Source organism: Leptodactylus fuscus, chromosome 4, assembly GCF_031893055.1.
Source record: "Leptodactylus fuscus isolate aLepFus1 chromosome 4, aLepFus1.hap2, whole genome shotgun sequence".
NCBI classification, from domain to species: domain Eukaryota; kingdom Metazoa; phylum Chordata; class Amphibia; order Anura; family Leptodactylidae; genus Leptodactylus; species Leptodactylus fuscus.
In genome coordinates this window covers 179,396,402-179,412,331 of record NC_134268.1, presented here as the reverse complement: position 1 = coordinate 179,412,331, position 15,930 = coordinate 179,396,402, and the positions used below count along the sequence as shown (strand labels likewise).

At 42.4% G+C, this 15,930-nt stretch overlaps 1 protein-coding gene across 3 annotated transcripts in view; it reads left to right on the top strand.

Annotated features, from left to right (window-relative positions):
• PALS2 (protein associated with LIN7 2, MAGUK p55 family member) overlaps nucleotides 1-11,755 on the top strand; it is a 69,379-nt gene extending 57,624 nt beyond the window's left edge. For all 3 annotated transcript variants that reach the window (XM_075271442.1, XM_075271440.1, XM_075271441.1), the window contains exon 12: nucleotides 8,227-11,755. In XM_075271442.1, the coding sequence (XP_075127543.1) occupies nucleotides 8,227-8,403 (177 nt within the window). In that variant the 3' untranslated portion in view covers nucleotides 8,404-11,755. The remainder of the gene's footprint in view (nucleotides 1-8,226) is intronic.
• The last annotated feature ends 4,175 nt before the right edge of the window (nucleotides 11,756-15,930 follow it).

Sequence of the window (15,930 nt, the reverse complement as noted above, 5' to 3'; positions counted from 1 at the left end):
GAGGCTTTGTTTTTCCTATAGTAGAGAAATCAGCTAGAGGAAAAACCTCTGCTCCTGACTCCCATTGAAATGAATGGGAGAGCTTGGAGGTGTTTCTTGAAGCAGATTCTGCCTCAAAATCAGTCCATAAAAAAACTAGTAGTGAACTTGCCCTAACCCTCTTGAGCTGCTGGAGATGGTGCAGGATGTTTTTTGGTAGCAGAAAAAAAAATCTACCACGGAAGGCAGTGACACGTTTATCGCATACATCGGGATCTTTCCTATCAAAACACACCGCATGTACATCACAAACGTAATGTGAACACAGCCTAAGGGAGCTGCTTAATAATTCCTTTGGTGGAATCTCACTAGCGTTCATTTCTGTTGATTATTATGCAGAGCTGTGGAGCCGAATCTGAAAAAGTTAGGGCTCATTGACATCTGCGCCCAGGGACTCCGTTATGCAGGTTTCCGTTTCCTGCACGAAACTGGACAGGAGACAGAAACCTGCAGTCAGTTTCCAAACCCATTCATTCGAATGGGTTTGAAAAGTGTCCGGCAGTGAGCGTTTTGTGCTCTCTGCAGCGAAACAGTTTTTTGGGGGTTTTTTTGGTTTTTAACCGGACACAGAGTCGGACATGCAGTACTCTGTTTTTTTTGGTTTTTTTTTTAACAGGACACAATTTCGCCGCAGAGAGCACAAAACTCTCACTAGCGCTCACAGCCGGACATGGTCTGACAGGTTTCCATCTTCTGTCTGCAGATGACGGAAACCTGATAACTGAGACCCAAACGCTGGTGTGAACCCAGCGTTACTGAGTCCGGCGTTAAAATGAGCACATTACAGTGATAAACCCCATATAAACCACTTACCTTTGTTACTTATGTCACTTTGTAGATTTTGGAGAAAGACAACTTTAAACTGTTATCATCCTCCCACTGTTATATCCTGATATCCGTCCTCCTTGAGCAACAAGAGCAGTGCACCCGTGGCTGAAGGCCCGCCCCCAGTGCACCCACTGCCTCGTTTTACATAAGACTTCAAAGCTGTTTTTCTCAAAATCTACAAAAGTGACATAATCGAGGTATATTGTTTATCACTGTAATGTTCTCTGGAGGAGACAGTTGTATATGTTTGGAGGAGGCGGAAGACTTCTTTTAAGTGATATGATAAGTTAGTTACATAGTGTGTTGCATATAGAAATTCCATCGCTAGCTTCTCTCCATCAGGAGCTTTACGGCATCTGTCTGACTGTGGCGCTCAGCTCTGGAAAAATAAAGGAAGCTGAGTCAGTGGTTTGGCCTACCAAATCCACAGCCCGGGTGTGATGAAAACGTCTTCAATTTTTAATATACTTTCTATATCTGCAAGGAAGTGACTGAGGCAGACGGCTGTACAAATCCTGTTACCAGAAGCCAGCACTAGTGTTATTACTGCTAGCAGCACTGTGTGCATGTGAAGAGCGCGCTGTCTCCCCTCTGTCCTCCAGAAATTAGGAAAGTGGCGTGAGCAATTTATTTGTATTAATGCTGCTTTAATGTCTCGGCACCATTAGTCAGACGGTGTGACATTGCAGCTGCTAATGTGCAGTCAAGTATATATCTTTCCACATTAAGTCTTGCTGGGCGCTGCTTTCTGTCGCAGTGTAGTAAACCACTTTTCTATAGCTGTTGCTTCTCACAAAGCCTTATCTGGTCCTCTGTAGCAAAGCGATCCACCAGCATTTATCTGAAGATTCAAGACACGACATACAGTATCTAAATTGTCTTTAAGGCCAGGGCCCCAAGTTGCAAAAACACACTGCTCTGGCCTATGTGGAAACACTGCACCAAAAAACGCTGCTTTTTACCTGCAAAATGGATGGTATTCTGAATAAACCCATCCACATATTGCAGAAAAAAATCTGCAGCGGGCACGCTGTCACTTCAAAAAATGTCTGCATTTTTGTAAATCACAACATGTCACTTATACATAGGGAAATGGTGGCATGTTCTGTATAGTCATGATAGAGGCAGAAAGTCATGTACATGAAGGCTAGTAGAATTGCTCCCAGATGTGAGGGAAGAATAGAATTGGGATGTTGGATGTCACCATTCCAAATTATTTTGTTCTGAATGGAGATAAGCTACTGCCCGAGGTGCCTAGCAGCGACTTTCTCTCCTCTCCCCATAGAGAACACATGTACTAAGCGAAGCAGCTAAGAGGTAGTTGGCTAAATAAGAGATCCGCTATCAGTTATCTAATGTGTATGGGCAGGCCAACATTGTGATGAGTGGGCTAGCTGCGGTCTTATTTGCAGTCTTTACATATTTACAAGCATTAAAAGAAAAAGCATACAATACACATAACACATAATGCTGATAGCAATAATTAAGTATAACAAAAGAAAAGGAGAAAAAAATGATTATAGAAAAAAAAAATTAGTAAATTTGGAGACAACTAAGGGCATGTTCACACCTGCACCAGGTTTTAGTTTTTGGGTTTCCGTCCTCTGCCGAGAGAAACTGGACAGGAGACTGAACCCGACGGTCAGTTTTCAAACCCATTCACGTGAATGGGTTTGAAAACTGACCGCCGGGTTCCACCTCCTGTCCAGTTTCTCTCGGCAGAAGGCGGAAACCCAAAAGCGGAGACCGGGCGCAGGTGTGAACCCGCACTAAACCAACAAATAAGCAACAGAGTCTATTAGTATTCTAGAACATATTGGAGAATGACAGTGACAAACATTTGTAATGCACTTTTCTCACCATGTATCTCAAAGGGTCTGACTACATGGTGTCTGCCATGTGTGTGCTGTGCCTATGAGGAGCTGTGACTCAGAGCCTTGGGACTTAGTCTGGCAGCTGAGGTGTTGCTGGGTCTCCCTTTGGGTGCTGTGTGGTGCCGCACACAGTACAGTTAGGACCTGCTATACAGAGGCGCCATAAAGTGATTAGGGGGCTTATACTCTATGATCGAGAAGTATACTAAGAACCTCGCGTTCATTTTTGTGGATTTTGCTGAGGTGCATAGGTCCATGTATAACATGAGAATGTGCGGTCCATGTCTTTCTCTAAAATGTTGGTCCTTTAGTACTATACCTTAAGGTAGGATCCTAAGGGCCTTGGCCACATTCGTGCCCAGCTATATTTCTACTTACTGCGTCTACTAGGCAAGCATGTGACCCTTGAACAGTGTTTCATAACATTTCTAGTTACCCTATCCCAAAAATAATAATGTCACTTGTCTCATGACTGGCCCTTATAGAGATGCTGACTAGTAACTCCTCAGATGTGAACAGTGCCCATTAGAGCCTCTCTAAATCTTCCTTCTTCTGGCCTTAGATGGGCACTTTGCTGTCTGTTGGGAAGTGGTTAAACATTGTAATTGAACACAAATGCCATAAAGCATGACGTCTAAACAAGCAGCCTGCTGTAATTGTTCATTTGCTGCCTATTAACAAGTAGACGCTTAATTAAGGTTTCTAATTTAACACAAATGAGAGAGCTTTGAGCCCGGGCTCGCCAATCTGGACATTAGCAGCGACTGATGATTTTACAGCTTCAAATCATTTTTTATGATCGGCTTTTACAGAATGTTTAAGTAATAGGAAAATGGTGGCACATTAGGTCCGACCTTATTACTGCCCTACAGATAGAGGATAAACCTAGACCAGAACAGCAGGAGCCGTGCCACAAGCGTATGTTGTATGATAAATATGGCACATCAGACTAGACGCTTCATTCTTTATTATACCATTTCTTGGTCTGCTTACTTTTCACTAGTATGTTGCACCATATGACTCGGCTTTTAACTACTTATTGCTCAGCAGACACAGGGTTAAAGAAGACCTGTCACCTCTCTGGGCATGTCTGTTCTAGTACATAACTTCCCATACTATATATCTTACCCATCTTCTTCCTGTGTGAGCTTCATTCCCCGGGGGAAAGGCTCCACCTCCTCCAATGATGTTGGCGCACGCATGCACAATAGAAGCACTGAAGTAGACAATACATCTCTATTGCACATGCTGGGAGCATGCGCAATAGAGACATATTGAAGGCTACGGACACAGCTTTGCTCGTTCCTGGCAGAAGGAAGAAGACAGGTAAAGTATAATAGAGTGGGAGTGAGCTGAGTGAGTTAGGAAAAGCTAGCAGTGGGAGGAATAGCTAGAGAGACAGGGAGGGGGTGTTACAGGGGGTAGAAGTGAGTTGGAGATAGTGTGAGAGCCTACAATTACCATAATACATTGCAGCAGGAAGATGGACACCATGTAAACAAATACAGAAGTTGCTAGGCCTTCTGAGAGAAACCCAGAAATCACTCAGAACACTGCTAAAGTTATATGGGTGCACTTCTGCCCGTGACTTCGTCTGCAGGTTGTTGGCATCCATGATCCGCCTATAATCAGCAAATTGCTGACCTTGTTCCTCACACCGTGCCTGTGATTGTTCCAGCATCTCAGCAGCTCGCTGGGACACCATATAATGAGCGTGTTGTTGGTGTTGATGATCCGCCTGCTCCGGCGTTTCGGCAGCTGTCAAGCTGGCCTGCCGCTGAACTCAATCCTCAACCTGTGCCTGTGATTGTTCTGGTATCTCAGCAGCTCGCTCAGACGCCATATAATGCATGTGTTGTTGGCGTCGATGATCCCCCTCAGCTCCGCTTGAGAAGAACTCTGTGACTTATGGCTACCTCCATAGCTCTCGTTGTTTGCGACAAATTAGATTTTCTTTTTCCAGGCATGTTGAAAAAGTTTGTCAGCAGTGCCTAGAGCTGATCGGATAATATACAAATGTGTGAAAACTGAGGGTTAGTATACACAGAGAGATAATAGCCCTGGCTTTCTCAGAAGCTGATATAAGAGCAGTGTAATATAGTATGTGAACATAAATTCATAACAGTCATGAAGCCATGTCAATTACTGGAAATAAAACGTAGCCTATGTGTTAATTGAGGCTACAATCTATCTGTGTGTCAAATTTCATTCAGCCGTTTTTGCGTGATTGAGGAACAAACATCCAAACACACAAACTTTCACATTTATAATATTAGTAGGATTAATAACCCTAACAGACCTTTTAAAAAAAAAAAAAAAAAAAACATTTTTACCCAGAAACCCCTTTTAAGTAAGGGCTAGTTCACACGCGGATAAGCACCGCGCATTTTGGTCCTGATTCTGATGCGGGAAGCCGCGTCAAAATTGGACCAAAATGCACCTGCCATGACTGTCGTTGCTTCCGACAGTCACGACTTCCCGCTCTAGAGTAGGCTCAAATGAATGGGCCTAGTCCGGAGAGTGCTGCTGCAAGGGCTGATTCAGCCGCGGACCCTACCTGAAGAAAGGACAGCACATTTTTTTTTTTTCGTGAGCCGGAACATACTGCTCACGGAAAAAAGAAATCTAGTGGTCTACAAAGACCTCCATTTTGAGGGGGCGGTTTCTGAGGTGGATTCAGTGTCAGAATCCGCCCCCTATTGCCCCATGTGAACGAGCCCTAAGAGTGCACACTCACTGCAGGGATAGTTTGTCCTTCACAGCAGCCAAAAAGAACTTTATGGTTCTAAGTTTTTGATTTTCTCCAAACATGTCAGAATTGTTATTTATATTGTGATTTTACCTTGGTGTGTTTATGTGAGATTTTTCTATTTTGCTGTTTCTAGTTTCTTGTGAACTTGTTTTTCCTTATACATAATACTCCTGAACCTGCCAAGAAGCGAGCGCCATGCCGACCTAAATATCCCCCCGCACATGTGTTCTTTGTAAGTGCTTGTAGATGTCAGATCTTCGGGAAGTACATTCATTTTCCATGTTCCTCCTGAATACTTACCTGCGCTTGTCTGCTTTTCTTCTTTGCTATCTTGATTTATTGATATGTGCGGCAGGGATATGTGCTGAGAACAGGTTTTGTTCGGCCAGCTCTTTTGTCAGTTCTGTCTCTTTTGGAGCATTAAAAATTGGAACATGTTTCCTTTTTCTCCTGGATTTGTTTTCACAGTTGGGTCTTTTTAAACCGAGCCAGTGAACCATGCGCTCGCTGCAGCTTTCTTCTCCGTACACCGCCATTCTGTGCATAAATCTTCCCAATCTTGATGAAGGATGTGTTCAGATGATATTTTGCAGGGTATCAGCTGTTATCTGGGATCATCTGCTTTGCAATGTGTAGTCACAGTAGCTACAGCTATGACTGCTGCCATCTTGGCAGTGTTCTTATTTGCTGATGTGTCCTTGGCTTTCAGGGTTTTTTTTTTAACCAAATCCTCGCTGCTCTGAATGTGAACATTACTATAGTTTCCTCTAGGCCTTTGCCCATGAGTGTCTCAGGATTTAAAGAGTAGGGGATTAATGGGGGTCATAGCTCAGACCGCCACCAACCATGAGAATGGAGTGTCAGTCCAGCGTGCCATTCATATCCGTGGTAGTGCCATAAATATCAATCTACGGGTTATTCCCAATTGGATTAATTTGCCACTTGAAAGCATTATGATGCTGATTTTTATTAGGGCTGCCATCAGCATGTATGCGCCGTACGCTATCACTGTCATGTACCTGTGTGCACCTTTAATATTGGCTTGGTTGGATGTCCAGCTAATGACTTGGCCGTATGTCAAAAGCTTCAATCCATTCTACATGTTTAGCAACACAATGAATTATTGGATTACTGAAAGCATCGATTGCCTTTTTACCTTGTACAGTCCCTGACCTCAGTCACCTTGTATGCTCTTGGGACATTGCATGTAATGAGTAGGGAATCTGGCAGATGTGACCTCCAGCGATCCCAAGAGTGTCTGTCCTGTTCTGGGGTCTCCATGCAGAAGTGTCTGCTCATGTGCCGTGACCCTGCTCTAGGAGCTTAACAGGCCAGAACTGATGGGAAAATCACCTTGAAAAAACATATGTAATGTATAAAGGAGTATTTCATCAAAACATGTCACTTATCTATGGGATACTAAAACTGGGGTCATTTTGTCAGAGTAAAAATTTAGATTGTTTTAAGAGTTTACTCTCAATTTTCTTTCTTTTCGTCTACATAAAGAAGCTCGGCATGCTGGCGTCACTAGGAGCCATATCTATTTGCCGCACACTTCACTTCCCTGTCCTACCACCCAGCCATTGACCACAATGGAAGGACTCAGTCATAGCTGGTTGTGGGAGGAGACAGCATGCATGGAATAATATATCACTGGCTGAGCCTCTGATAAGCCCCATTATCCCATCCAGTGAGTGCCATAGCAGGAAAAAAAAATAGGTGCGGCAAAGAGAGGTTATATGGCACTACCACAACGTACTACAAGATGCAGCATTCCCATAACTCTTGGTCATTTAAATTTGGGCTGCACACGCCTCAGGAGAGATCACCTTCTCAGGCGTATGGAGTCTTACAAAAAGTCATTTTAGCTCTTCTGTGAGGGATTATGGGAAAAATATGCAAATCTGTTTCCCAAGATGTAAATAGGAAAACAGTGTCTCTGTTTGCTGCCCTTTAGGGGATAAGTAAGTTTATATTTTTCTAGGCATTTTGTGACACTGGCTGCCTAAAGTGTTTTTAAGCCACCATACCCTAGGGGTTTGAGCTTGCGATCGTTAGATGGTTGTTTTTCAGTCTGTGGTAAAATCCCTCAGAACTATTAAGGCTGGTGGCAGGCCTTCAAAAGGCTGCTGTCTGCCATAGTAACCAATGTCTCTTGCAGTTTCTGCCCTGTATGAGCCTTTCAGTGCCGGACAGTGGCATCTGAGGGGTTAAGTGCCAGCAATTAGATATTCTCAGAAGACCAATACACGGACAATGGAGTCGATGTAGTAGAAGGAACTGCGCTCTCACCAGGATTTTGATATGTCACTAATGCTGGCAATGCTGTCAGGTGTCTGCTGTGTGAAATAACCGAGACTCCGCCTCTATGGCACTTGCACAATTCCTGGGCACCATATTTAAAGTCTTGGCTTTGGCTGTCTACTATGGCGGATGTTGGGCTAAGGTAGGAAGAAACAAAATCAGCAAAAAAATCCGAAAAACTGAATTGTAAGTAATTATGTATATCTGGTAACCCCACCAATCAGCTGCATAGAATAGAACTGCAGCATTTTAGAACAGCTCCATACAAAAAGTAGTGGCTGTAAATGGTACTGCACCTCTTTTTGTCAATTAAAATATATTAGGGGGTCCTCTACATATAACGTCTTTGTCAGAAAAGTATTTCCTATGAAGGTATGTTATAACGCTTCATATGTGAAAGACGTCTGAGATTTCTTTTCCTCATTTCAGGACACAGATCTGAAGAAGACGGTTGATGAGAGCGCTCGGATCATGAGAGCGTACAACCATTACTTTGACCTAACTATTGTAAACGATAACTTGGACAAAGCCTTTGAGAAGCTACAGGCGGCTGTGGAGAAGTTGAGAACGGAGCCGCAATGGGTCCCGATTACCTGGGTCTATTGACTTATTTTCTCACGTTGCTATTTTATTAACCGACATTAAAGACATTAAACGGAGAGAGCTCAGAGACGGAGACGAGACCTTCGACGCGCGCGTCGTTCGTTCCCTGTAAGGATATAAAGGATCGTACACTGTTCTGAATTTTTATATAACACTTTGAAGGGAAAGTGTACTTAAATATGTAATTTATTTTAATTTTTATAACTTTTTAAAGATAATCTTTCTATTCACAATACATATGAAGGAAATGCGTTAAAGCATTTTATGTGTTTTTTTTTGTTTTTTTCTCCTTTTTCCATGTGGTACATATGCCTTTTTTCATCCAAGAAAGTTTGTCATTAACATTTGGTCTTACATTTTCACTGTGATATAAAGGATACTTGAAATAATTTTGTAAGTCTATGTTGTTTGATACATAAGTGGATTAAAATGAATTTGTATCTGTTAGGAAAACACTCTAAGCTCATTGTGAGTCCCGATGTGGTACTCGTACAGGTGACGGATCTCCAATGTGCTAATGCAAACAGACTGCAATACCTATTAGTCTTTTATTATCAAGTAGTTACCGTTTCTTGCTGTAGGTTGGGACATTGTATGTGTACAACCTGCTGGCGCCATCATCTCGCTTCATACGTTTTCCCAATAACCCTCCATAACGGACATGGCAATCTGTTAGAGGCTGCCATACTATGAGCTGAACAAATATTCCTGAGATTGTCGTCTTCAGTGTTCCCATAAACTGGCATCTTGTCATTACCAGTGTTGTGCGGCATTCTCAGGTATACCAGTCAGTAGTCCAGTCTTCAAGATGGTTGCCCAAAATTTGTGCGGTTTGCTGGTACGTTTTAAAATGGACACCACTCCGGCTTTACCACAACTGAGGTTTGTTGTCTGTGACTGATATTTGACATGACCCGAAGGGTAAACCTCTGAGGAAACACATTTTCTATATGAGGATACATGATACTGATGTTTAATAAAACATGGACTTAGGGGGTTGTCTGGTGAGGGGGAAAAAATAGACAAAGGGTCAAAATGGGATTTAAAAAAGCCGAATGGGCCTCACCGATCACCAGGGAGTAGAGATTGTGGAGATCAGTTTGTTCTATTTTTTATATGTTATTTTTTTTGTTCTGAGCCCTTTGTCCACACATTTCCTGACTCCAGCACGACTGGAAATATTACACTAACCGAATATGTCACAAAACTCACACGACATTTCAGCTGCAGAGGCTTCACTTTTGGCACTTTTTAGCTGTTTAGTTGTCTCTTATGTGTCTAGTACAAGGGTACATAGCGTTCCACCTCAAGCACGTAAATTGGGACGTTTCTCTTTTTGGAACATAGCAAGATTTTACAGTAGGGAGACACCACTGTTGTTTGAGGTGGACACAATGAACTCATGACGGAGACAGGAAAGGTCACTGAAATCCATTTTGATAGAAAGTCTGACCACATCAGTCTATTGGGAGAAGCTTTTTGGTGCTCAATATCGGGATTCCCATTCCCAATAACAAGCTGTCGGTACAGATGTACATGTGACATGGCGCCGTTCCTCATCCATATTGTTCTCTGGTCCTTCTTCATTAAAAGTTGTTAAGCAATAACTGCGCTGTTGTCTCGGGACGGTCTGATTCCATTTCACGTACTGATAACAGGCAGCTTTGGTGTGGTTGGGACCAAGGTTTTATCCTCCGAGCCAAGTCTATAAATTTCTATGCGATTGCATTGTGTTTTCAGCGTGTACAGGTACGTTCAGTCTTATTTATTACATTTCCGGAACCGTTTCATCCTGTTATTTCAGTATTCATTCTCCCACTTGTGTGAAACCAAACTTTTATGATAGTTGATGATTTTATTTTTTTCCATAATTCTGCCATTGTACAAAAATGTGCTGTAATATTGTTTGTGCTTTATGTCCATGGGTGTTACTTAAATCTCCTTACTAGTACTTTACTGTATATGCTTTACATTGATGTCTACATTATTGAAAAATAGGCCATACCTATTTGTTTGGGGTTTTTGTTACATTTCATAAAAAAGGCAGCTACAGGAATAAGAACTTGTTATATAACTTATGATGAAATAATACCCAATAGATCCTTATTATGTACCCGTGTCCAGAAATACAAGTCTATACAAAGTTTACAACTGAATATTACTAAGATGTGCGCTGCTGTATCACTTACTTGAATCCTTACCTTTAGTATATATAAAAAAAAGACACGTTTCCTTTGCCAAAAACCATATTTAATTGGGCGGATTTATAAACCTTACACGGCTTAAAGCTCCAGCTTTTAAAAATTGAAGGCCTTTGCTTAAAGGGATTGTCCAAGAATCTGACAAATCAGAGGAGGCCGGAGAAGCTGTAATATAAAATTATATATATATATATATATATATATATATATATATACTTGCCCGTTCCTGCCCATTTGGACACGTGCTGGGCCTTCACCGCTGAGCCCAGTCACATCTGAGTGACATCAAGTCCTTTTCAGCCACCAATGATTGACCCCAATGGTCACGTACAGCAGCAGCTGAGGCGTGGTGGGCACTCGTACAGGCAGCGGACACCAGTGACAGGTAGGACTCTTCTTTTTTGTGTTACACCTTCCCAAGCCGCCTCTATGATTTTGTGAATTCCTGGACGCTCCCTTTAAGATAGGCCATCAATCTACGGGCACATTGTTTACATGCCATAGACTTGAATGGGACACCACTGCAGAACCCCTAAAAATATTGTGAGCGCACCATGCCCAACAGGCAAACTAATGCAAACTGCACGCTGCGGGAAACCTCTGATGTACAGAGGTCTCAACAGGTCTATTGAAAATTGATGGCCCATCTTAAGCATAGGCCATCAAATGTTAAAACGATAGTACAGTAGAGTTGCCACATTTACCACAATGGCACAAGCTGTATGATAAATTTGGTGCACTTTGCTGAACACGTTATGCCCCCTTTCTACTATACACACTATTTTCCTCTAAACTACGCCCCCTTTAGGTACAAAAAGTGTCTAAAACACATAAATCTGGCACAAACCACCAATTCCAGTTTTTAGCCACAAATAGAGCCAGAATTATCATGCGTTTTGCTTTGCAAATCTCTCCCACTGTCTTGACCCCTGACACCAAAGCAGACTACAGGAGGCTTCTGAAGGAAGCCTCCTAGGAATAGTCTCCAAAGGATCGGATCACCTGCTTAAGGAAGAGCAAATGTTAGTAGCTGATACATAAGTGTGCATTTGAAGTTTGGTTTCAGATATTTAACATTTGTGATTTTATATTGACAAAAATGACTCAAAATAAGAATACATTGTATAAAAATAAACTTCTAATTCAGTATTTTACTCTTGAGTTTTTTTTTCTTTGTCTTTTTGAGTTTTGGTCAGTGTGTTTGAGTTTGGTTCAAGTTGTGAGATCTATCAGACATCCATTGATACGTCTTTTACTATCAAGTCCTGTCCAGATTTTTGATATTTGGAATTAAATCCAGTCCAAGGTCTGACACCTCTGAAAAATATTCAGTACAGACCAAAAGTTTGGACACTCCTTCTCATTCAAAGAGTTTTCTGTATTTTCATGACTATGAAAATTGTGTAAGGGCTATTTGACCATGAAGGAGAGTGATTGGGTGCTACGCTAGATGACCTGGTCTCCACAGTCACCAGACCTGAACCCAATCAAGATGGTTTGGGGTGAGCTGGACCGCAGAGTGAAGGCAAAAGGGCCAACAAGTGCTAAGCATCTCTGGGAACTCCTTCAAGATTGTTGGAAGACCATTTCCGGTAACTACCTCTTGAAGCTCATCAAGAGAATGCCAAGAGTGTGCAAAGCAGTAATCAAAGCAAACGGAGGCTACTTTGAAGAACCTGGAATATAAGACATAATTTCAGTTGTTTCACACTTTTTTGTTAAGTATATAATTCCACATGTGTTATTTATAGTTTTGAGGCCTTCAGTGTGAATCTACAATTTTCATAGTCATGAAAATACAGAAAACTCTTTGAATGAGAAGTTGTGTCCAAACTTTTGGTCTGTACTGTATATGTCTGAAAGAGAAGAGGAGTGTTAGGCTACTGATGAATCTGTGGGGTCTCTGAAAAGCATTTAGCCTGACCCGTGTATAGAATATCCAACAATAGATACTGATTCTATGGCTGAACATACTCAATATATACAGTGCCTTGCGAAAGTATTCAGCCCTCTTGAACTTTTCAACCTTTTGCCACATTTCAGGCTTCAAACCTAAAGATATAAAATTTTAATTTTGGGGGAAAGAATGTGAAGTGGAACGAAATTTATTGGATATTTTAAACTTTTAACAAAAACTGAAAAATTGAGTGCACAAAATTATTCGGCTCCCTTGTGTTAATACTTTGTAGCGTCACCTTTTGCTACGATTACAGCTGCAAGTCGCGTGGGGTATGTCTCTATCAGTTTTGCACATCGAAAGAGTGAAATTCTTGCCCATTCTTCCTTGCAAAACAGCTCAAGCTTAGGGAGGTTGGATGGAGAGTGTTTGTGAACAGCAGTTTTCAGATCTTTCCACCTTCTTCCACATGTTTGGTGTCTCCCAGGTGGCTTGTGGCAAACTTTAAACAAGACTTTTTATGGATATCTTTGAGAAATGGCTTTCTTCGTGCCACTCTTCCATAAAGGCCAGATTTGTGCAGTGTACGACTGATTGTTGTCCTATGGATGGGACTCTTTCACTTCAGCTGTAGATCTCTGCAGTTCATCCAGAGTGATCATGGGCCTCTTGGCTACATGTCTGATCAGTCTTCTCCTTGTTTGAGATGAAAGTTTATAGGGACGGCTGGGTCTTGGTAGATTTGCAGTGATCTGATACCCCTTCCATTTCAATATGATTGCTTGTACAGCTTGGGATGATTAAAGCTTGGGAAATCTGTTTGTATACAAATCCGGCTTTAAACTTCTCCACAGCAGTATCTCGGACCTGCCTGGTGTGTTCCTTGGTCTTCATGATGCTCTCTGCGCTTTAAACTGAACCCTAAGACTATCACAGAGCAGGTGCATTTATACGGAGACTTGGTTACACACGGGTGGATTCTATTTATCATCAGTCATTTAGGACAACATTAGATCATTCAGAGATCCTCACTGAACTGAACGGAGTGAGTTTGCTGAACTGGAAGTAAAGGGGGAGAATAATTTAGCACACCCCACTTTTCAGGGGGTTTTTGTTAAAAAAAAAAAAAAAAAAAAAAAAAAAAGTTTTAAATATCCAATAAATTCCGTTCCACTTCACAATTGTCTCCAACTTGTTGATTCTTCCCCCAAAAATAAACATTTTATATCTTTGTTTGAAGCCTGAAATGTGGCAAAAGGTTGAAAAGTTCAAGGGGGCCGAATACTTTCGCAACGCACTGTACAAATATCCAGGATGGAACTAGTACAAAGCAAAGTGAGAGTGCATTTTTTTAAACTGATTTTTATTAAAGAATCTTACAGTACAATATAATATACATCCACCAGGAAAAATAGAATATGGGCCACAACATGTAGCATAACCGTCTAACAATATAAACCTCATATAAAGAAAACAAGGACCAATAATAGGACTGACAATAATGGACAAGAGACAAGAGGAGGGGAAAGGGATGGCGTGAACAGATATCATAGACCGTGATGTATACAGTTAGGTGTCCCAGTGCGACCAGACAGCATCAAATCCTTCGACCATGTAGTTGAGTTGCAGTCAAGAACTCGAGGCTATGGACATCCTTCATGCAGGCAACTAGCTTAGACCCTGTCGGAGGTAGCACCTACTTCCAATATAGGACCACAAGGATCTTTGCCGCAGTAAACAAGAAGAGGAACACCTTAGGGAGCCTTCACACGATGTAACGCTGCGCTCATTCTGATCATAAAAAGACGTTCAGAATGAGCGCGTAAAAAGCAGCTCCCATTGACTTGAATGGGAGCCGGCATACGTGCGCTCCCCATTGAATCAATGGGAGGCTTTTTTTCCCCTATTGCTTTCAATGTGATACGCGCGTAATACACTGAAAGCATAGGGAAAAAAAGCCTCCCATTGATTCAATGGGGAGCGCACGTATGCCGGCTCCCATTCAAGTCAATGGGAGCTGCTTTTTACGCGCTCATTCTGAACGTCTTTTTACGATCAGAATGAGCGCAGCGTTACATCGTGTAAAGGCTCCCTTAGACATCTTTTTTGCCTAAGTGACTGGTAAGGCAAATTGAATAGATAGGTAAGAGGGTTTAATGGAACTCCCTGCACAAAGACGGCATCAGTAAGGAGTTTAACTTCCATCCAAAAAGGGCAGAGAATGGAGCAGTCCCAGAATATATGATACAAAGTGTCCAACGAGGTCTGTCAGCGCCAACACAAGAAGGGGGGTACTGGGGTTAAGGGTGTGGTGCAGAGCTGGCGTATGGTAACAGTGCATTAGGGTTTTATATTGAGTTTCACGAAACGGGACCGAATGACCTGGCACTAACATCAACGTGTAAGGCTCAGCTACTATCCTGATGCTGCTATACCCCGATTCCACACATCTGATGCCAAGTTCTCCTTCTTACAGCTACCATCATCAGTGGGTACTGTTTGTGCCACCCACCTCCCCACTCTGTCACTGATTCACTCTATGACCTCCTCATGCAGCTGCCACCTTGGCTTTATGTCACCTTGCCACTCTGCAGCCTCCTCATGCTGCTGCCACCTCCACACTCTGTCACCGGGTCACTGTATGGCCTTCTCATGCTGCTGCTACATCCACATTGTCACCTTACCACCCTGTGGCCTCCTTATGCTGCTGCTACCTCAACACTGTCACAATGACACCCTCTCCTCTGTCAGAGGGCTCTACTTGTATAAGCATTTACTAGAAAAGGTGTCAAAAATGAGTGCGCTCTTTGACGCTACAGTAGGATCTTGAGCCTCTGCATGGTTGCTTATACCTGGTACTAACATTGACATGTAAGGCTGAGTTCACACGTCAGTTAATTGACCAGTTTTGGTCCCAGAACTAGCCAAATAATTGAATTGTGCAGCGGTTCTAAGAGCGAAGCCTGTCATGTGTGTGTCATGCTCACTGCATAGTTTCAGTACCACAGCAGACTCCCCATATGTATTACTGCAAGGCACAATGCTCTGCACCACAATACAGACTTTGCAGCCAGGAAATAGCTGGTTTTTAAAACTATTAGCAACAAATTACTTTGGATAGAATCAAATCTTTTAGCGAAATCCGGTGAAGCGGCAAAATTGAATTTTTGAAAACTTCACTCATCTCTAGGGCTGATCTAAAATTTGAATCCAGGATCCCAGCACTGCAGGGCAACAGTACTAACCCCTGAACCACCATGCTGAGGGAAACCCTACACTTGCCCCATGCCATGCTATTATACCAGGAGCAGCTGCCTATACCTGAAAACCAACATACTGCTATGTCCTGAATATGGCACCAGCACTATCTGGAGAGGTGGCCATATATATAGCTGTGATTGGTGTATCCTCTGTGTATGGCCGTTTAATATA